Here is a 24,329-nt window from a genome sequence, read left to right on the forward strand (position 1 = left end):
ATGGGGAAACATAGGGATAGGGGCAACACAAACCATATACTCCAGAAGTGGAATGCGAACCACGAATGGACCCCAAACCTATGTGACCTTGTAGAGGGTCGCTGGGACTATTAGAAAATAGTGAGAGTTAGAAAAATAACCCTCCCCAAGACCCTGAAAAGTGAGTGCAAAGTGCACCAAAGTTCCCCTAAGGACAAAATAGTCGTGTTAGAGGGAAAATGCAAGGAAAACACAAATCAGCAATGCAACAACGATGGATTCCTGACTGAGGGTACCTGTGGAACAAGGGGACCAAGTCCAAAAGTCACAAGCAGCTCGGAGATGGGCAGATGCCCAAGAAATGCCAGCGGTTGGTGCAAAGAAGCTCTTACTAGGCTGAAGAACTGTGAATACTGCAGGAACGACAAGGGCTAGAGACTTCCCCTTTGGAGGATGGATCCCCCATGCCTTGGAGAGTCGTGCAGAAGTGTTTTCCCGCCGGATGGACGCCAACAAGCCTTGCTACACGCAAATCGTGCGTTTGGCGTTTTTGGACGCTGCTGGGGCCCAGGAGGGACCAGGAGGTCGCAAATTGGACCTGCTGAGAGAAGGGACGTCGAGAAAGACAAAGAGCCCTCACTGAAGCAGGTAGCACCCGGAGAAGTGCCAGAAACAGGCACTACGAGGATGCGTGAAACGGTGCTCGCCGAAGTTGCACAAAAGGAGTCCCACGTCGCCGGAGACCAACTTAGAAAGTCGTGCAATGCAGGTTAGAGTGCCGTGGACCCAGGCTTGGCTGTGCACGAAGGATTTCCGCCGGAAGTGCACAGGGGCCGGAGTAGCTTGCAAAGTCGCGGTTCCCAGCAATGCAGCCCAGCGAGGTGAGGCAAGGACTTACCTCCACCAAACTTGGGCTGAAGAGTCACTGGACTGTGGGGGTCACTTGGTCGGTGTTGCTGGATTCGAGAGACCTCGCTCGTCGTGCTGAGAGGAGACCCAAGGGACCGGTAATGCAGCTTTTTGGTGCCTGCAGTTGCAGGGGGAAGATTCCGTCGACCCACGGGAGATTTCTTCGGAGCTTCTGGTGCAGAGAGGAGGCAGACTACCCCCACAGCATGCACAAGCAGGAAAACAGTCGAGAAGGCGGCAGGATCAGCGTTACAGAGTTGCAGTAGTCGTCTTTGCTACTATGTTGCAGGTTTGCAGGCTTCCAGCGCGGTCAGCGGTCGATTCCTTATCAGAAGGTGAAGAGGGAGATGCAGAGGAACTCGGCTGAGCTCATGCATTCGTTATCTAAAGTTTACCCAGAGACAGAGACCCTAAATATCCAGAAAAGAGGGTTTGGCTACCTAGAAGAGAGGAAAGGCTACTAACACCTGAAGGAGCCTATCACAAGGAGTCTCTGACGTCACCTGGTGGCACTGGCCACTCAGAGCAGTCCAGGGTGCCAGCAGCACCTCTGTTTCCAAGATGGCAGAGGTCTGGAGCACACTGGAGGAGCTCTGGACACCTCCCAGGAGAGGTGCAGGTCAGGGGAGTGGTCACTCCCCTTTCCTTTGTCCAGTTTCGCGCCAGAGCAGGGGCTAAGGGGTCCCTGAACCGGTGTAGACTGGCTTATGCAGAATTGGGCACATCTGTGCCCAACAAAGCATTTCCAGAGGCTGGGGGAGGCTACTCCTCCCCTGCCTTCACACCATTTTCCAAAGGGAGAGGGTGTCACACCCTCTCTCAGAGGAAGTTCTTTGTTCTGCCATCCTGGGCCAGGCCTGGCTGGACCCCAGGAGGGCAGCTGCCTGTCTGAGGGGTTGGCAGCAGCAGCAGCTGCAGAGAAACCCCAGGAAGGGCAGTTTGGCAGTACCAGGGTCTGTGCTACAGACCACTGGGATCATGGAATTGTACCAACAATGCCAGGATGGCATAGAGGGGGCAATTCCATGATCATAGACATGTTACATGGCCATATTCGGAGTTACCATGGTGAAGCTACATATAGGTAGTGACCTATATGTAGTGCACGCGTGTAATGGTGTCCCCGCACTCACAAAGTTCAGTGAATTGGCTCTGAACAATGTGGGGGCACCTTGGCTAGTGCCAGGGTGCCCTCACACTAAGTAACTTTGCACCTAACCTTTACCAGGTAAAGGTTAGACATATAGGTGACTTATAAGTTACTTAAGTGCAGTGTAAAATGGCTGTGAAATAACGTGGACGTTATTTCACTCAGGCTGCAGTGGCAGGCCTGTGTAAGATTTGTCAGAGCTCCCTATGGGTGGCAAAAGAAATGCTGCAGCCCATAGGGATCTCCTGGAACCCCAATACCCTGGGTACCTCAGTACCATATACTAGGGAATTATAAGGGTGTTCCAGTAAGCCAATGTAAATTGGTAAAAAATGGTCACTAGCCTGTCAGTGACAATTTGGAAAGAAATGAGAGAGCATAACCACTGAGGTTCTGATTAGCAGAGCCTCAGTGAGACAGTTAGTCACTACACAGGTAACACATTCAGGCACACTTATGAGCACTGGGGCCCTGGGTTACCAGGGTCCCAGTGACACATACAACTAAAACAACATATATACAGTGAAAAATGGGGGTAACATGCCAGGCAAGATGGTACTTTCCTACACTCCCCCTTTGGAAACCTACAATTTTGGTGGGAGCAAAGGCGTAAAACCACACAAGGAGGAGTGGCCCCACCTGGCATGCACCACCCCTAAGGAGTTTCCTGCAAGGTGGACACTCCATGTATTTTTCCTCCATCTTAGATGGAAGGAAAATAGCCAATCCGGTTTAGGGAAGTGGCCCTTCCCACAGGGAGTGGTCACTATAGTAGGTGTAGCCACCCAAAGGTAAGTGTCCCATTGAACACTACCACGTTCCCCCCAAAATGCCTACTAAATTCAGTATTTAGTGGGCATCCCTAGACCAGGAAACTAGATTTGAAGGACACAAAGATGACCAGCACAAAGAGGAACCAAGGCACAAGAACTGTGGACCTGCTGCATCAAGAAAAACTCTGCCTGCTACACCTAGGACCCGACAATCGCCACTGCGGAGAAGCTGGACAATGGACTGACCTCAAGAAACCCAGATGACCTGCAGGCTTCACCATTCGCCAAGAACTCCCTTCAGAGTGGAGATACCACTCCGCCAGAACCAGCAACCCAGTGAGGGTCACTTCACTGACTGGCCAATATCTCCTGAATCAGAAGCTGCAGCCAGACCCAATGACACACTGACGACCACAAAGACAAACCATGTGAGTGTGCCCTGTTTGGTAGCACTGTGCCCTCCAGTGGCTGTACCATACCAATACCCTGAGTACAAGTCAGCTGATATTGGACACCAGGAAAACCAGCTTGTTCAAAGATGAAAAAAGGACCAGGAGTAAGCCCTAGTCAAGAGGCTTCAGGGACACCCTGGACCTCCCACCAGAGTGCCCCCATTGTCTTGTAAGTGACCTTCAAAAAGACCTACCTCCAGATCCAAAGGGCACCAGCGCACAGCCTCTGGCTCACCGATTCGCACTGCACCTGGCCACCCTGTGCCCTGCAATGAAGAACCAGCTGTGCCCCAAGGTTTCCTCACCCCTTGAGACCTCGACACTCCAAGGGGACCCCAAGGAACCACCTTTAACTTGACTAGAGCAGACATTTTCCAAGTGGTCCCCCTCAGTAGCCCTGCTCCAGCTCCAAGAGACTTTCTACTGTTGCTCTCTTCAGAACCAGAAGCCGCTTAAACTTCTCCAGCTAGCACAGCGTGCCCACCAACAACCTCAACCAACCTGCAAAAGCAGAACTTGGTAAAGCGACTGTGTTATTTTATATTAATTTTTTTAAGTGCCTTCCTATTGATTCCTATTGTGTGTAATTATGCACAGAAAGACTGCATTTACTAAAACTTCCAAAATCCATATCTTCAAAAGTAGTTAACCAATTTTGATAATCTCGGTCTTAAAATGTATATAAAAATCGGAAGTATTTTTATAAATTGGTCTCGAGTTACTCCTTTGAATGTGAGTTGCTGATTGATACTGTGAGTACAACAAATGCTTTGCACTTCTCCAAGATTAGCCTAACTGCTCAACCAAGCTACCATAAAAATGAGAGCATTAGGTGATCTAGTTTTTGCCTCTGGAAACCAATGTGTGGTTGTCTGGCCCCCTGCACAGTGTGCCTAGTTTTGCACACTGCATAGAGGGCCAGCCTCCTACAATCACCCACTCTTATTTCATGAAAAAAACAAAGATCAGGGCAATCATGAAGAAACTTGAGTCAGTTCTGCCGGAACAGGACGAAGAAGGATAGGCAATTTCAGGTTACAGTAGGAGATGAAATGACTCTGGTGCTCCAAGAAAGTGGCCAGATCAAGCCGAAGCTGAAAGAGATAATGCATGAAAGTAGGAAGCCAAGACATTAGTGCAGCAAAGAAACAAACAGCATATTCATAAAAGGCAGTGAACTAGATCTAATTGGCATTAGGCAGCAGTAGCTGAATCCAAAAGACTTCATATATTAAAAGGAGGAGACTTAGATCTGGGAGGATGGAGAGAAGGATATTATTTGTGCCCTATTGTGTTCAACATAATCTTGGGTTTTCACTTCACTGAACCTATGAAAATCCCCAATTTATCACAAAGCAATGAGATTGTACAATATGCAAATGTGGAGCCTGGAGAGAATTAGGACCACCATATGTTCAGTTGGCTTAAGTTAAAAAGTCTTACATTTTGCCATACAAGACAGTAAGTGGCTTAAGAAAGTCGTACAGCCTTGAGTCAGTGAAGAATGTGTTTTAAGTCATAGCCCCAAAGGTGTAATGAGCGCCATAAGAGGATGAGTCAATGACTGAGGTGGACATGGTTAGCTTCACCAAACAAGCCAAGGTAGTACAGTGGAAACTAGCTTTTGGGGGGTTCTCAAAGGAATGAAGAAGCAGACTTAAGGAGTGGAGATGGGAGGTGGAGGATATGGACACCTGAAGACAGGAAACTATACAAAGAGCTGGAAGATCTGGAAAATAAGGTTAAAGGACTGTTCGAGATTCCATCTTGTGGTATAATGAAGAGCATTCGCCTATCCAGATAAAAATATAGCCCCAAAATGGAGTAGTAGGCTCTGACATCAGAGACCCATCTGCAAGAGATCAGATATAATAAGGATGACAGGTTAAGGGAAAGGTCTTTCAATGACAGAGCAGAATTAGCAAATCGGAAGGAATGGAACGGATGGACAGCAAAGTAGACCTGTCTTGTGGCACCATATCATTGGAAATACCCTCTACTAGGCTTGGCTTTAACGGGAAGCACTTACACCCTTGTTTTGATTCACCACCGTCCCAACAAGACTAGCAACTGAGAGATGGAGACATGGTGCCTAAAATTAGTAGAAAAAAAAACTGACTAGTCCAAACCATGGACAAGCTGGCTCAGAGAATGACCCTTATCAGTGTTTAGTTTGAGTCGCTGGGTGCAGGTGGGGCTTATTTTTGGGAACTGGCTCTTATTTTTCCTCATCAGACTTTCACCAGAGTAAGATAGAGAAAAACCCACAATGGGAAAAGATAAAAGAAGAGAAAGATGGATAAACAGAGATAAAGGGAAACAGCAGGAATGAAACAAAAGCATGAAGGGTTAAATAGAGAGAAGGAATGTCTGGTGGTGGATTAAAGAGGCATAGGTTAGAATCAAGGCTAGGCAGCCTTGGTATTCAGCACCCTGACCTTTGATAATGTCAGCTGTGGGCTTCTAACAAAAGTTTGGGCAGCAGCACTTATTGTGCTACAAATTAAGCACTGCCTTCTGTCCCAAGCCGTGCTATGAACTTGGAAAGAATAAGCTTAGTAAAGCAAAAAGAGAGCAATATACTTAAATGGGTACCCATTTGTGCAGGATTTTCCTGACAGAAGAAAAGAAAAGGTCAGAGAGACAATGGGGGTTATTACAACTTTGGAGGAGGTGTTAATCCATCCCAAAAGTGATGGTAAAGTGACGGATATACCACCAGCCGTATTACGAGTCCATTATATCCTATGGAACTCGTAATATGTCTGGTGGTATATCCGTCACATTTGGGACGGATTAACACCTCTTCCAAAGTTGTAATAACCCCCAATAAATGGAGGGGGACATAAATGTGAGAGTTGAGAAGATCGAGCTTTGCTAGAGATTACTGGAGTAGCTAGTGGAAGTGAAACAGATTAGCCAGAGAAAGGGAGATGAAGAAAAGGAAATCTGGACAAAGGTAATTTAGGCAAGTTGTCCCTAAGGTAGTGTCATGAGGGAGGTGGCCTGAAAAATCCTAGACCTGGACCTGACCATATTTTACTGTATGATTGATGTCCTATCAGACCCCAACCTGAGTGCTGTCAAAGTAGAGGAAAATGGGGTTAATTAATGCAGACCTATCCAGAGGCAAATGGTGAGGAGGCTCCAAGCCAACAGTAGTGTGGACATGATGTGAAGGGACGGTATCCAGCTCTGGGAGTTTGGATGTCTCAGCCCAGTGGGTAGAGCAACATTTTGACTTGGAGATTTGTGATATGAGAATAGTACCAGGCAGGGGAGAGAAATTTGTAATAAAGCAGCATGTCAAATATGTCTTGGGAAACAATGATTTTTCTATAATTGTCATTGATTAAAAGCATAGTCTCAGTAAAATGGTCTCCTTTTCATCACCATCCTCCCTGAATTAGGCCTCTGAAGAGGCCTTCAGCATTGTCTGAGATTGCACCTCCAGTTTTGACATCACTCAAAGTTCAAGTCTCAGTGGAAAGGTTCCTCATTAATATCATCCTTTCCCATATAGGCCACATTGGTGGGTCTCTAGCATTCAATGAGATGCCTCACTATGCCATTTCATAGAACTTTACCAGAGGTTGGTGCCCTTAGACCGTGCTGAAGGAGACTTGTAAGCACTTGAGTTTACAACCATCTTTTACAGCTATGCTGGTCTCCTGTGAGACAGAAGAAAAGGAAATTGCATTTGAAAGAAGGGGATGCCAGTAGGTTGTGAGTTCCTCAGCGGCAGAGCCCAGTGATGACTAAGTGTGGGCAAAATCTAATTGAGTTCTGCATAGGAAACATAGGCAGATATTACAACATCCACATCAAATGTGATACAAATAACACATCAGAGAGCTCCCTTTGGGTACATAATAGCTACAGGCTTCGACTTCAATTCAATTCAGTTCTGTCATTCACAAATTGTTTCAATTCAAGCTTCTTTAAATCAATTTGACTTTTATTTACCATTATCAAATCAATTCGGCCTTTCCTTCTGTCAACTTGCCTCTCTCTTCCCCCTCTCTCTTTTTAAATATACCAGCAGAACAACCGAATACAATTAAGAGCCTTCCAAAAATTCTCCCTTATGCTTGAAAGGGAAAGGTTAGTGCAGGGAAGGAGGGCATCCGTTGTGGCAGCTTTCGATGATATTAAACAATAGGTCAGTGTAGACCTTTGCCAACCTGTTTTCTTCACGCATGTTATGTACTTCTGTTTGGGTACAATCACAAAGATGATATTGCAAGCACATTCTATAGTGTCTCACTTTCAGTTTGTTTACTATGACCAGTGTCACTGGTATTATGTGGCAGGTCAGGGACAAATTATATGGGAGGGATGAGTAAATTATGCAGCAAGAAAATGCAAATTATGCAGCGTAATGTAGCACATTTTGTTATGGCATTACCTAATTATTTGCCATTTTTAACTTGTTAACACAGAATGAGCATTGGTTACACCTCATCAGTACAATGGTAACACCCTAATATAGGAGTAATAAACAGAAAAATGAACAGTCAACCTTTGCAAAGAACCTTCCACTGAACAGCAACACGTGTCACTGTGTTTTTAGTAACCTTTGAATGGTTTGAGCTAGAAACATTTGTACTACCTGCAGATTATGCAGCAGATAATGGATTATGTGGCAAATGCAGCAAATCTATAATTATGCAATAAAACACTGCTGCCGCACACTCACATAATTCCAGTGGCTTAGACTATGAATTCTGAAAAATACATGACCAATTAATATACTAGCCTATTTTAACAGAACACATCAATGCATGATTAAACAAAGTGGTGCACTGACATCTCTAACTGATTATATAGTCTAAAACAATCTATGACAATATGAAAAACAATTCAACATTTATGGCTAAACTAAAAAGGAAAAACTGAACACATTTTAGGAGTCTGCTATCCTACGTCTACGATTGGTGGGAGAAAACAAGTCATTTTACTTACATAATAAGGCGATTGGCTGAGCTTCATGGAGGGGCTTCACTGAAGCTCGAAAAGCAGGTTAGGTTTTGCTGGCCGTAGTCACTGTAGCATGAGGAGCCAGTCAAGCATTACAGACAATCTTTGCTGTAGCTTTGTATTGGTGGTCGTTGTGGGCTGTTGTTGCTGTAGCACTTAGTGCAGGTCTTGTGTTGCTTGCAGTTGCTGTTGATGCGAAAAGTTGGTGGATAATCCCTATCTGCCAAATTAGTAGATAGGGATTTGCATCAAGATCCATCAGTGGTGAATTGACATGGCCATGTACCACCCATGGTGCGCCCCCAAGATGCAAAGTAGTGCAAAACAGCATATAGTCTAGTTTTGCATTGAAAAGTAAATCCCTATGTAACACTTTGTGCCTGTTTGAGTCACTTTTGTGACACAAACCTAGGTCAAAATGTATTAAAATCAGGGCTGATATATTGAGTATAGTAACCAATTAGCCAAATCCTTCTAACCTTTCCCACAATTACATACATCATGCAGATGGATATCCACTGAGACTCCATAATGGTCATACACAAGATGCCAAGAAGTAATCAAAGTAGCTAGATTAGCATTATTAGATGACACCATATGCACCACACAACACTAAAAAGTAACTTACCAAATAAATTCATAATTCTCTATTAGATAAATTGGAACCCACCCAACAAAGCGATATCCTGCTGCACACATTGAAATATCTTGATATTCTCCAAACGGTTAAAACAAGGTGTCCGACTAGACAAAATAATTACAATTGTTGCTATATCTTTTACACAATGTTTCTTGTATCCATTTAACTTTTTTGCATAACTTCTCTGTCTTTCTTCGCTTACTGCTTTCCTGGTCCCACCTCTCCCCCATCCATTTGCACTTCTGAGCCCTCTTTCACAGTCTTCTGGTCTGATTTAGAGGAAAGGGCAATAGAGAATGAAAATACAAGAATTCCTGTCTCTTTTTCCAACAGTACAACTTCCTTTTGTGCATCCTCAATGCTGACGGAGAAATCTCTGCCAAGGTCTGAGGGTCCCTCTGCCAGACATGATGGTGGGACAGTCACCCAGTCTAGGGTAAATTATCCACCACCCTGCCGTAGTGGAGACTACTATGTTGGTACTGACACAGATTCCTCACTTAAAGGTACACTTTCAGTCCTCAAAAATACTAGGACAATGTCCACCATCTTTGATGGACATCTGTACATTTTCCAGTAATATAAGCCCAACCAATGATTCACCTCATTAACGGGTTACATAAAAAAAAAAAAAACTTCCGCTGACCCTGGCGGACAACCATAAAGATTGGAGACTTTGAACTACAGCCATGGTTGAGGCTGAAGATCTGACAATCAAAATCTATACCTGGCTGTAACCACCTACTCTGTTAGACAATGTTTTTATCTTTTCCCTATCTCCTGATCTGTTTGCTGTTCACTGTCTTCTTGTAATAGAATGTGTTTTTCCTTGAATGCAGGTGCCGTTGGCGAGACAGCTCTCCATGTGGCTGCCCTGTATGACAACCTTGAAGCTGTGTGCGCTCTTTTGGATGCAGCGCCATCTCTAATCAATGAACCAATGACCTCAGAGCTGTATGAAGGTAAGGAGATGGATGTCTACCAAAGCAAGGGAGAGAAGAGTACTCTGCAAACCGAAAAACTAAGAATGATATGCTACAGGGTACAAGGCCTCATTTCAAAGTTTTTGAGAGAACAGAATAAGTCTTTGGGTCTTCAAAAACATATTTAATGTACCTCTTTACTAGATTATGTTTGGTTAAACAGTTTACAAAATGAACACAGTTAACAGCAGCCTATGTGTATTACTCACCAAAGATTTCTTATAAGTTGTATATAGGAGTATGCAAAGTTGAGAATTTTTCCTACTTGCAACATCACAAAGGTTTTTCTTTCAATCTCTGCAATCTGAGTATAATGCACTGTTAAAAAGTAACAGCTATAGTGATTCTTTGCAGTAGCTGATAACATTCACAGTACCGTGAGGGGTCACTCAGAAGAGTTTTGGGACTGGTGCTGCTAGGTAGGTTCCCCTCATCCCTTGCACTGAGCCTCCTCCCAAACAATGTGCTGGATACCAGCAAGCCTTTTTAGCCCGTTGGTCATCATGGCCTGGTCCCGTCCATTCAGCTATGCGCTTCTCGGGGCTGCCAAAAAATAAAACTGTGAAGCATCCTGGTAATCCCATCAGCACCCCTGGCCTGGTGCAGGGCCGCTATAATTTCCTTTGGGCTGGACGACCTGGAGAAGGAAATCATCATTAGAGGCAGCAGTGGGTGATTTTACTAATTAGATGGAATAGGAAATATCAACTAACTTCACCAAGGGTGAGCATTCATGACTTTGACTACGCAGTTCTGGAAAAATCTTCACTCTCCTCTATTTGTACATTACGCCTAAGATTTGACTATGCAAGTGTACAAAAAACTTCACCCTCCCCTAGTTGTTCAGTAAATCTAAGATTGAGCAAGCATCGGCAAAGCCAAAGGTCTGGCCTTGGCAAGCAAAAGCGTTTTTTAAGAATTGCAGTGATATGCTTTGATTCGCTTGCCTCAAAAGTCATGTGGAGTTAATGTAACCACAATGTACAGTTTTGAATCACTGCAATCTAGATGTTTTTGCATGAGGTCAGGAAGTAACTAAGTCCTACATTCGCACTCTAGTCTAAAAACTACAGTTTGGTTTTATGTAATACACAAGCTTACTTGTTCTGCATTGCTCTAAAATGGAAACAATGTAAACGAAGAAGAAAATGTGGCATTTGCAGGTTACTGAAAAAGTATAACAAAACATCTAGAATTGATGCAAGATATATAAATGTTTTCATTTAGAAATGTATTTTATTGTTATTTATAAATCGTGGTAATAACTACCTGCAAGAAATGTTAATTGTTGTGCTTATGATAATGGTGTAGTGTCAACGCGCAGCCATAATTAATATCACTACAAAAAGCAAGTTCCTTGTAGCTGAAAGGTGCCTTTTCTATTTTGAATAAGAAAGGCTGTGGCGATGATTCAGTATAAGTAGACACATTGGAATTATAAGGCACAGGAGGGCCAAATTATGCAGCAGGGTTCAATAAATTATGCAGCAAGTATTATTTCACTATTCTCTCATTTTAGCAACAACATTTTTGTTGGTATTTGCAAATTATGCAGCAGGATATCTTATGTGGCGATTGTGGCAAAATCCCAAAGATACCAAAAGAACGGCAGCTGCAGAATCACCTAGTTCTAGTAGTCTAGGCATAAATTCTTGGGAGGTAAACTTAAAGAATGAGAACTCAGGTTGCTAACATGCTTTGTTGTAGCACAGTTTATGCTCACCCTAAACTGCTACATGGGGTTGATCATTGCTTAAAAAAAATCATATGTATGCAGTGTTATGCCGTTGCTGTAGAACGGGGCTACATTTTTTACTTTAACTAGTAACAAATACTGTTAAAAAACAAAAGAACAGAGCTCTGATAGATGGTGAACATACATAGCGTCACAATTCTCCACACCAATTCATCTTTTACAATGTAAAAGTAAGGCGAAAGAGGATGAAATCCTTTAAGTGCCTTGCCGATATTTCAGTGTTTTGTGCCTTGCTGAAAGGTACACATGCATTGATATTATCATTTTCATAGGGTCCTGACTACATTTTCAAGTTAAGCTTTATGTCTTGTTGCTACAATGGTGCATTCTTGTAACTTTGGTGTCAGTTTGTTTTTGTGGTGAGTTTGAGAGTTCACCCTGACAAGGGTTGTGATTGTTCCAATTTCTTACAAATACTATCAATAATGAAGAATCTCATAGGGAAAGAGGCTTGCAAGATCACCTAGGAACTGAGGTCCGAGTAGTCAACAACCTACTAAAAAGTATGAGCTACGCAAGGATATGGCACACCTAAATGATCAAGCAGAAGATAGATCAAGGGAGAAAATAAACCAGAAAAATGGAAAAGCTAGAACAACTATTCTGGTTTCAAAACCATAAAAAGAAGAAGTAACACAAAAATTACCCTTGACGATCAAGAGCTAAAGACTGGCATCACAAGAAAGATAAATATCACCGCTCGGGCAAGAGAAACAAATGCTCTAGTTTTGGTCACCTATACCCACATGTGGGAACACAACCCTCATGGGACAGAGGAATGTCACAAATTTGGAAAAGACCAATTCAAAAAGATGTGCAAAAGAACACAGAAACAAGTACATTAAACAAAAGTAGCATGCCATGTGGCACCATAAGGGACCAAAACAACAGTGTAGCCAGATCATAAAAAAGCAGAGCCTATCACAGTCAAGAAGTAGTTGAACGTCATCTATCCTACCTTCAAGAAATCAGCAAGCATCAGTTAATTCATGGTTGCACATGATGACAGTGCAAGAAACACAAATGCTTACATTTACAACTTGTGATAGGAAAACAACTCGTTTTCATACTTGACATTGGTGCATCACTGAATTACAGTTGCACTGCAGACTAGAACAAAATGAACTTCAACCCAAATAACACCAGCCTGATGTACACAATTACACCTCAGTGGTGACGAAGCCAATTCCATGCTGTGAGAAGTTCATGACTTCAGTAACATACAAAGACCACGCTGCTAACGCTGAAATACACATCATGGATGGGTCCTGCTTGGCTGACTGTCTTCTCAGCTTATCCACTGCTGAACAAATGAAATTAATTACTCTTCTTTTCATGGCTGAGGTTATACCATCCATACTAAAGAAGCACCATAAACCCTTCACCGGTACCAGAACAATGAAAGATTTCACAATAGAGCTTCATATAATTGAGCATGTCAGAGCTGTGGTTCAACACCACCAAGGAATACCCTTTCACCTTCAAAAGGCAGTAGAAAAAGAACTCAAATAACTACTGGTGGCAGACATTATTGAACACCCCAATGGGCCAACCCTTGGATATCCCCTCCAGTGGTACCCAAGCGCAACACAGAAGGCAAGGTGCACATGTGTGTTGATATGAGACTACCACTTCCTTTTCTTCTGATGTTCCTTTTAAATGGGACACTACAAAAGCATCTCGTCGGAATCTATATTTAACCAATAACAACTATATATATATATATGTAATGTCCCACCTTTGTCTCCAAACACACGGGAAGACAAAGCCTCACTCGTCAATAAGGCCTCGCACTGGTTGAGATATGTTAGAGGCTGTGGCTCGGTTATCCATGATGATATTTTATCTGCCGAACCAGTAAATGGCTTACCCGGTAGCTGGGATTTCATAAAACTTAATCTTAAAAATCCCCATTTGGTAACAAGTCTCCTAGATATGGAAGCACGTAACATAAATAGAAAGACTTCAGCTATCTTTCTCAGTGATAGTCGCCCTTCTGTTGGCCACATGCAGCTGAATCCCTTTTCTAGAACAGCCAATTTGGCCCTGAGTTGCTCCGTAGACTACCAAGATTTCAGGCCATTAGGCCACCAGGCTTTCAAAGGTACTTCATCTGATCCAGCTCCTATGACTAGCGCTGGTCCTACTCTCAGTGGCCAAACAGCTTGCAAACTTGACTTCCAGGGGGATACTTCTGACAGTGACTGACTATGTCTTCCTAATTCTTGTATTTCCATCTTTAGCCAAGATTCACTGGTTACAGGTTCTTTACCTAATTTACCCAGTTCAGGTGTCGTATCACCACTGAAATCACAATCTGATATTACTAATAATTTTACAAATTTACCTTCTGCAGAGCTCATTGATAGCTATGCCCTTGACGATATTCCTAGCAATACAACCTGTTCCACTGCCCAAGCGACAGCAAAACTCCTGTCCTGGAATGTGGCCGGCATCAATGGCAAACTTGCCGACATTGAATGGGGGCATATGTTGAAAACTTTAATATCTGTATGTTCCAGGAAACTTGGGCAACACACTGTACGTACAGACAGGGGTTTAGCTTTTTTTTTAAACCAGCCAAGCCATCTTTAGCAGGTAGGGCAGCAGGGGGATTATGTACCTGGGTAAAATCGTCAGAAGTGGGAGAAATTAAGGAGGTACATGTAGATTCCCCTGATATCTTGGCCATCGCTATTCAACCAATCTCAGGCTCCCCTGTTCTATGCATAAATATCTATAGTAGGCCGGGTCCTTCCAACCATCGTTCAACTACTATTGAGCTATTGAATACTTTAATCCTGGACCTCCGTCTAAAATACTGTATCATAATAGCAGGGGATTTTAATGTCCAACTCGAACTTAATACAGACCTCATAGAGGTTATGCAGCCTGAAGACAGCATATGGAATATATCCCCCTGTCCTACACAACATACTTGATATAAACCCTGTATTAGGGCTACGGAGATAATAGCTTTTATGATGCTCCACGGTCTCTGTCTTGACAATGGCCGCTTTCCAGCGGATACTCCTGCCAGACCAACTTTTTTTAGGGGCCTATATAGTAACACACTGGATTACATTTTCTTTGACTTAAGAGTTTGGCACAACATATCTGATGTGGAAGTGGGCAATCCATATACCAGTGACAATGCCCCTCTTCAGATCACGTACAAGAGATCTCTTCTAGTAGGAGCTGTATTTTCTTCTGCTCCCTCTGGTGACATGGAATTGTCTAGCACTAGGCGTACGGTAAGATGGGACTCCTTTCAGAGATCGAATAAGCTTCGAGATAAACTGTGCGTTTTAATTTCTACTCATCAGTTATTCGACGATAGCCTTACATTTGCCCCATCTGAAGTTACGTCTCTACATCTGGACCTCTTTGCAATCTTGAAAGAGTTGTTTTCTAAAAGTGTTAGGCCATCGACTAAATTTTGTTCCCAACCCTGCAGCAAATGGTTTAACAAGAGGTGTAGAGAGGCTAACAATACATCGGTAAAAGTGTTAAGGACAAAAGATAGACTAGGAATTATCAACGCTAGGCGCCACTATGTATCAACATGTAATAAGGGCAAACATGAGTATGAAGAGGGGCTTTGGATGAATTATCTGAGGCAGCTAAGGCCCATGACTCCAAACGGTTCTGGCTTCTGGTCTCTCGTAGTGACCAGAATCGAGCACCCAATCTGGAGTCACACATTACTCCTGACGCCTGGCTTTCTCATTATAAGGAACTGTATGGCTCCCCACTGGCCTGTGATGTACCAGGCTTGGGAAAGCTGACAGCATCTTACTCGCCTATGCCCTCCATCCCTCCCGCCACATTGAACGAAACTGTGCTGGCCATCACTGCCCAAAAAGCAGCAAAGGCCCCATGGTCAGATGGGATCCCCTCAGATATGTTCAAAGCGGACCAGAACAACTGGAGTCCATATATCAATAGGCTTTCTAACGCTATTCTGATTACTAGATCCTAGCCCGACTCATGGAAAGAGGCAATCATTGTGCCTATTTACAAGAAAGGAGAGAGGAATTCCCCCGTAAACTATAGACTTATCAGCCTTCTTGACAACCTCCAAAAACATTTTTGCCACCAATTGTTGAGCAGGCTGAGGAAATGGATAGTGGAAAACCAAATCCTAAGCCACCTCCAAGTGGGCTTTAGGGAAAAAGTCAGCACAGTAGACCAGATTTTCCACTTTATTTCCATTAAATGGAAAATTGTTGATGTGGACTCAGGTCACCTATTCGTAGCATTTGTCGATTTAAAATCAGCTTTCGATCTAGTACCCCGCTACAAATTGTGGGAGGTCTTGAACAAACTGGGAGTCCCCTGCTCTATTTCAAATATCATTACAGATCTCTATACTGGTAATTATGCTAGAATTAGATGGGGTCCGCGAGGTGAACTAACTGAAGAATTTCCCACTGCCCGCGGCGTGAGACAAGGTTGTGTACTCGCCCCTACTTTATTCCTCCTATTTATAAATGCATGCATTCCCTATCTTATGGAGTGTTCCAATGATGCCTCCAAAATAGGAGGGCAGAAGATTCCTTGCCTTCTATTTGCCGATGACACCTTGCTGATATCCCAAACAGCTACAGGCCTTTCAACCATGCTCTCGAGGTTTATGGATTTCTGTAATGACCATGGCCTGGAAATTAATCGATTAAAAACCAAATGTATGGTGTTTGGGGATAAAAAAGGCAGGATGCGGCGACCTATTTACTTAGAGGGTGCCACGCTGGAAAGAGTTGGCGATTTCGACTATTTAGGTCTGAAACTAGAAGATTCACATAAGTGGCACTCTCATCTCCAGAAAGCAAACCTCCGCTTGAAACAACGGGCGAGTGGTATCGTAAGATTTGCAGCTAGATCCCCTAGCTTCGCCATAACGCCCGCTATTGAAATATATAAATCGTAAGCAAGGGGAGGGGCCCTCTATGTGGCTGAATTGTGGGGCCACTGCAATTTAGACGATTTGACAAGGGTGGAAAACTCTTTTTTAAAGATGTTGTTAAGAGTTCCCTCCAGCACCCCAACGCTTCCTATTCGAATGGACCTAAATCTGCCTCCAATTAGCCAGATCGCTGCTCTCAAGCCTTTGTTGTTTTGGATTCGCCTATGGTCACCAGATTCTCTTATTCCCTATAGATGCGGGCTAGCTAACCTGATGGACAATAACATTAGTTCAAAAATCAAGCGGTGTGCGTATGTAGAACGGTCCTTCGTATTACTTGGGTCATTCTGGAAGGATCCGTTATCTATTCCAAAAAATGCAACACAGACTCTGAAGGATGCATTTTGGCTTAATGCCCAACTTATACAATTGTCTGCAGTCACATCATCATCTATGACTGGCAGTTTTTAAAAAATCTAATGCCAATTACGAATCTGAGCAATACATGGGCACAGTACTTTCTCCACATGCACGGCATAATGGTGGATGATTACTCACAATTTCCAAACCCAAGCAGATATCCTTCACTAGTCTGAAGGCAGTAATCTTGACACTAGACAAACTTTTAGCAGCATGTAACATTCTGGAAGTCGTTGAAATAGATAATGGACACATGTTCAATGGGACCAACGTTTTACAAGTTTGCCAGGTACCTAGACTTCAAACATCAGAAAATAACTCTGCTGTGGCCCCAGACAAATTACATGATCAAAAGATTCATGCGTACCTGGAAGATGACTTTGCAGCAAGCAGAAAATGAACATCAGACACTCCAACTTACTCTCATAAGTGCTGTAAGAGCATATTGGGACACAATTCATGGCTCTTATGGTTATTGCCCAGCCACACTAGTATTGCCTTCACAACCACTGCTGTGCAACACATCCTGAGCAGAGGCCCTCAAATCCCTTATCAACAATAGCCTTGATTATGAAACCAGACCCCACATTGCAGCTTCACAGCACCTTGGAACCAATGCATCGCCCTCACTGATTCTCGCCTGTCCAGCTCTGGTCTTTGCATCGCAAGCCCTTGTTGATAGGACCTTCGATGTCGGCACAACAGGAACTTGCACCACAGCCTCAACATAGCTCAGAATCGTTGCATCACTTTGTTAGTGTGACATATCTTTGATGTGAATCCTCACAACGCTCCACAAACCAGGATTGAAAGTACTTTTTTGGCAAGCCTTACTAGGTTCCTACAGACAGCCTGCGCTCCATCGCCGCCGGCCTGAACATGTGAGTTTGTCCTAGTCCAGCGCAACCAGATATCCACAGTTGTCACTTTACACCTTTTGGCACTGTTTTTTACTAAAATCTTTAAAACTGAATATCTCTGGTTCTACTGATTGGATTTTTGCTGTTATAGTCTTGTCTTATTTATTTTAAAATACCCTATTTTTCCGAATCTATGGTGAGCACCTGTTGTGTTGTGTTTCCACTGTGTTACTTTGTGAAGTGTTGCACAAATTCTTTACACATTCCCTCTAAGTTAAGCCTGATTGCTGTGTGCCAAGCTATCCGAGGGTTTAGGACAGGTTAATTTAGGGTTTGCTTGTGACTTCACCCTGAGAAGAACTGCACTGAGCTATATGGCAGGACTTGTGCTGCAATTAAAAAAGATAAAGGTAAAGAGAATTAACCCTGTGGGTTCCTCGTGTCTATTGAGATGCCTTCTGTGCTGCTTAAACATTAAAATTGATAGCAAGGCTGCTGCACCAAAAGCTGCCCGTGCCTGTGCAGGATGTGGCATTCTGTAGGCTGAAGCGAGGGCTTGACAGAAGAGCATATAAATAAAAAATTCAATTTTTACAAGGAAAACAATATTTTGAAAAATTACACATGCTTCCACTCAGCAGCCCTAACACCGAAACACTGTTTTGGAGGCAGGTGCGCACATTATGCACAATAAAAATGCTGTCATTCGCAATGAGGGAAATCAATAACTGAAGTTTGCTGATCCATTGTCCCACACTCTTAAGACATGGTGGGTGGAAGGAAGGTGTGAATGACAAGTTAGTAGACCAGTAGACAAAGACCACTGATTTAAATTGCCTATATGTGTGTATATTATATTTTTTCTAAAACTAATAGCTGGTGAGATATTTCCATAAAACATAAAACAAGTTAGATGTTTCAATAGGTGCAATTAGTGAAGACTTCTTTTGAATAGTCTTCAAATAGTGGCCATTTAGCAGCAAGCAAACAATTCTCAAATTTTTCAGTATTATTTCTTATGCGAGGAGGTAAGATATCAAACCACGGAGTGTGTTTTTAAAAAACGCTACGGATATCCTAACCTTAAGCAGGTATACTAAATACTTGTAAAATTTGCGATATCAAGAGCAAAAGGTTTTATGAAAGTTTCTTTTTTTCAGACCAACAAAATAGTCTGCCAAACTGGAGAGCTTGGCAGAGGGCTCAACTGCAGACAGAGTGTGTATTTGATGTCAAAATACATCAACAGTATTGTGCATGCTTGTTGTAACTAACTAAAGTATATAAACATAAGAGACATCTTGTTAAATGAGTTCCTCAGTTGATGAAGACAAGAAAGCAAATGGTTTGCAATTAAAGGGTCGTAGTGAATATGTCAAAGCGTACATGTTATTTATTGGAATTTATAGACATTATTCCTATAAAAATCTATAAAATGAATATTTTACCTTTTAACTTAAATGGTGAAAATTATAGTGAATGGGGAATATGAAAATTAGAATGTTTCACGATGGGATACTAATTTCAGAAGGAGATGTTGGCATGTAAACATCAGCATTATATTGCTTTCCGTAGTATTTTAAAAAGAGGGTATGTATTTTTCATGATCACATAGTTATAGGGCAGCATTCAGGTATGGCTATTTTCCATCTCACATAGTTACCAATATGACACATGTAGAGACAGCAATATAGGGTGCAAATGATTGATTATATTAATTGTAAGTAATGTTAAAAAAGTTTCTTAGGATAAACTCATTTCGGTTGGGAAGAGTGGAGAAAAAGTAATTTTACTCCTTAAACCTCCAATGTTTGAATTTAGTGTTTGTTTTGAAAATGCAGGACAGGTGGCACTTCACATAGCAGTACTGAACCAGAACATAAAGATTGTGAAGAAGCTTATTGAAAGGGGAGCAAGTGTGTCATCACCAAGAGCTACTGGACGCTTCTTCAAAGGAGGGCATCAGAACATTATCTACTTTGGTATGTGAGAGTGGTCATAGTACCTACCCTGGCATGAAGGTAAAACAGAATATTAAATACAGCATAGCTTTTACTGCTGAATGTCAGTGTTGCTGTATTACAACCACCAGAAAGTACACTCTTGGTTTCTGTATAAATGTGCATACTTTGTCTTTCTTATTCATTTATTTATTTATTTGTATGTGTGTTTGTTTATTTAATTATCTAGGGGGTTTACAGTACACTAAATGTAGCCTTTCAGTTACTTTAGAGTACCCCAGTGGGATAAGAACATTATTCAGTTTCATGAAAGAGCAATGTGTGGGTGAGAACTTATCCAATCAAGTAGTGTGTAGCCCATAGTTAATATTCTCCCACTATGGAAAGCCTAGGTGGTCCATTTAAAACGTGTGTCTAAATAATTCAGTTTCCAGCACTTCCTGAGATTAATGCTTCTGCATTAGTTTGCAGGGGATGTTTGAAGCTGTTCCATAGTCTTGCACCTTAATCTCCTAGGAATCTGATCCGTGCTTTAAATGCATCAATAAACATTGCTGGATCCAGCTAGCAGATGAAAAGCATATTCTAGCTGGGACCTTATCCCAGAAAGCTTTGTGAACAGGGTAAATAACCTTCAATTTAATGTTGACGATACCTGTCAGCCGAAGGTGGATTCTGATTAGTTTGGAGTAGTTGGAGTATTTTGAAGACTAGGCATAGCTAGGGAGAGTGCTACCTTAACACTGTGTTGACCTGTTGAAAAAATGACCGGTCAAGTCAAAGATTATCCCCTGTGGGTGTGGGGGAGAAGTCCTACCCCAGAAACAAATCAAAAGGAAGTGAGTTTGGCTTGCCGTCATGCACAAATATGATCATCTTGGTTCCATTGATGATGAGGTAGCTATCTTCCATTGAATAGAAGTTGTGGTCCAGGCACAAGGAGATAGTTTTTGTTCTGTTTGTGCTGGTGTTTTCTGAAAATACCCTTGGGCATCTTCTGTGTACCTTTGGAAGTTTACTTGCTATCTCTTGAAAAGGTCTGCAAAGGGCCTCACATATGAAACAGGAACGGAAGAAGCCGCGCAGCACCCCCCACAGTATCAGATGATTGAAGGATTCAGTTGATCTGCTCCTCACTTTTTGACTCTGTTGTCATAGAGAAATTATTAGATGCATGGTAGAGTAGTGCCTGTTATTCCTGCCCATTTTTCTAACTTATCAAAATCTAGTGGGAATCAGTCTTGAATGTGATAGGCAGGACAAGCAGCATGAGTTGTGTTCTCTTATTTTCACTTATAGAGCAGAATAGTTCCTCCCTTATTTCACCTAATTCTCTGTTGATGGCCATTTTGGATCCAAACCCAGACTGGTGCTCATGGAGATGATTTAATTCTGTGTGTCTTTGGAGCTGGCTCAATAACTTATTTTCCAGAATCTTCCAGAGAGTTGATGTGTCAGTTAAACGGTCCTAGATATTCCAGCCAAAAGAAACACCAAGCAAATTTAATACATCATGGACCTTCAGGAACTTGGAAAAATACAAATGAGAAATGGTCATGTTGTTACCAACACAATCCACCATTACCATAAGCAGTAATATTAATATTAAAAGCAGTTTTGCCCTATAAGGACATGTAATACTACACAATACAACTAATAATTATTTCTGCTCCTAGCACTATATTCCAGTAGTTAGGGCCAAGATAAATAATGAGCATGGATGGCCTTCGGCCAGAAAAGATCCTTCAGTTTGGCACTCTGTGGAACATTTGGGGGTCAATAAAGTTGATGAAAAATACACCTGATAGTTAAACAACAAAGATGATGGACTATAAACATATACAGCTCCCAAAGGAGTGTGCTCCATGCATGCCTCCATTTACATTGACATCTCCTAAGGGACACGGACCCTGCGGGTCACTCGCACAGACAGACAGGAACCCATATTTGAGGTGATTAATGAGGTTTTCTCCCTTGCTTAGTAACATTTAGGATTTACGGGAGCCAAGTAGGTGGTTTGTCAGGTGCACGACGTGGAGAAGTGAGTACAACGTTTGCATAGACACATTTTTTACAAGGATCCATTCTGTTGTATGGCAACTTGATGACGCAGACAATTGCTGTGTCTTTCGTTGCAGTCTGTGACAGATGTGGCACCTGCCCATAAATTTCATATGGGGCAAGATTACCCCGGTTAAAATGTAGTTTGCTCCAGTAAGAAGGGTGTCCCCTAGCGTCCCTTGACTCTAATTACATTATTGCCTACAAAACTGAAGGGATATAGTTGTGGTAATAACACGTAAGCTTGCCTATGTCTTGCCACCACTGGTGAATTAGAGCAAGCATGATTATAAGGTAATCTTAGTTAAAGTATGGGCCACCCCAAGTGTATGTTTTATGGTGTGAATACAGGAGGTTGATCTGTAGGGATACCACACTTCTCTCTTTTGAATACATAACATGTGAGGTGAATCACACACATAATTCAATTTAAAGTGGATTATAACATGTTTTATTATCTGTATTACCTAATTCTACAGAAAATCAGATGATAGCCAGATCTTTAGGCATTATTTGAAACCAGGAAATGACAGTGAAGTAACAATTGCACCTGTATGTCAGGAGTGAGTGACATACACCCATAATACTAATATATTAGTTTGAAAGAGACTTTTAACACCCATACTTCCAATACAATACTACAACAAAGTGTTTAAGGGAATCTAAATAGTCCTGATGAATGCTTGATACTTTTTTGGGCTAAAACTGAGCAAGTGAAACATGCTGACCCTTGGAGGTTGGAGCCAATAAAAGCTTTCCTTGCATCCTGCTCAGTTTTTAAAACAGCCCAAGGTGCCCAATTATAAAAGCGTTTGGGTACAGCCGAAGTCTATTTTAACTTTCCCACTACATCCAGAACCCTGATAAATCCTTAGGATTACCATAAAAGTGCTTCTTCTAAAATTGAGTTTGAGCCCGTCTGGCAATAACAGCTGTGCTGAATGTTGGACTCAGTGATAAAACACATTGGGGGTCATTCTAAGTCTGGCGGGCGGCAGAGGCCGCCCGCCAGACTTCCCCCACCAAAATACCGCTCCGCGGTCGAAAGACCGCTGAGGGTATTTTGGGATTTGCCCTGGGCTGGCGGGCGACCGCCAAAAGGCCGCCCGCCAGCCCAGGGCAAATCAACCTTCCCACGAGGACGCCGGCTCAGAATTGAGCCGGCGGAGTGGGAAGGTGCGACGGGTGCAGTGGCACCCGTCGCGTATTTCAGTGTCTGCAAAGCAGACACTGAAATACAAAGTGGGGCCCCCAGGGGCCCCGCAGCACCCCCTACCGCCATCCTGTTCCTGGCGGGAGACCCGCCAGGAACAGGATGACGGTAGGGGGTGTCAGAATCCTCATGGCGGCGGAGCGCGCTCCGCCGCCATGGAGGATTCTCAAGGGCAGCGGAAAACCGGCGGGAGACCGCCGGTTTTCCGAATCTGACCGCGGCCAAACCGCCGCGGTCAGAATGCCCTGCGGGGCACCGCCGGCCTGTCGGCGGTGCTCCCGCCAACCCTGGCCCCGGCGGTCTCAGACCGCCGGGGTCAGAATCAGGGCCATTATGTGTTGGTGTGAGTCCTTTCTACAAAAATAAGGACTATTTTTCCTTTCAGGCGATAGGTATTGCAGGAATGCATATATACTGGTAGGACCTCTCCCCAGCATCAGTGTTAGTCTTTTGAGAAACTGAGTTAACCTTCCAAATAATGTTCTTGCTGCTCTTTTTGATTTGAGACAAGGAGTTTTTTTAATGCAGATAGGCATAAAGGAAGTGCGGTGGAAAGACATGGGACCTGATTCACAAAGATAAACTTGGACTTTTGGTCTAAGTTTAGACCAAAAGTCTAAGTTCACAACTTTTCGGTATTCACAAAGGTAAGTTACAAGTAATATCTTTAAGTCCGCACTCAGGGCAGAATCACCGCACGTGGGCGGAATCTCTGCCCGAGTGCAGAGATTCCACTCTGACCCAGAGTATAATCGATGCACCCAGAGTCGAATCTCCACACTGAGGGGGGATCTCCATCCCGAGAGCAGAGATTCTGTCCCTAGTGCGGATGTAAAGATACTACTCATAACTTACCTTTGTGAATACCGAAAAGTCGTAAATGTTACCTTTGCAAATCAGGCTCATGGAATTTGTACTTCCATGTATAAGAGATTTTAGATTTAAAGGACTCTAATGGGTCGTCACAGTGTTTTTGAGATGCCCAGAGGAAGCCATTATGGGTTGGCCTACTTGTCATATGTTAAAGTTCTCCTTGAATGTATTTGCTGCCTCAGTAATGGTTTCCAAAATAAGCCTTTATGCCTCTTCTAATGGATCTCTGGAAGGCTTTTCCATGTATTTTGTAGAGGTGGTGTGTGGTCTCCCTCCCAGGACTTAGATTTCTACTACTGGCATTCTAGGTTTTGGTTGTTTCACCTTGGTTTGGCAAATTCTATGTTGGACCGTCTTTAGAGTATTTGAATGGCTTTTGGCTTTCAAGACTTGATAGGAGCAAGGGTATCTAA

The 24,329-nt window shown here is 43.0% G+C and overlaps 1 protein-coding gene across 1 annotated transcript in view; it reads left to right on the plus strand.

The window, feature by feature from the left end:
* LOC138284998 (transient receptor potential cation channel subfamily V member 6-like) overlaps positions 1-24,329 on the plus strand; it is a 215,865-nt gene that overhangs the window by 52,904 nt on the left and 138,632 nt on the right. The window contains exons 3-4 of the mRNA XM_069224398.1: positions 9,723-9,845; positions 19,650-19,790. Coding sequence (XP_069080499.1) covers positions 9,723-9,845; positions 19,650-19,790 — 264 coding nt within the window. The remainder of the gene's footprint in view (positions 1-9,722; positions 9,846-19,649; positions 19,791-24,329) is intronic.

This window comes from Pleurodeles waltl, chromosome 3_1, assembly GCF_031143425.1.
Source record: "Pleurodeles waltl isolate 20211129_DDA chromosome 3_1, aPleWal1.hap1.20221129, whole genome shotgun sequence".
NCBI lineage: Eukaryota > Metazoa > Chordata > Amphibia > Caudata > Salamandridae > Pleurodeles > Pleurodeles waltl.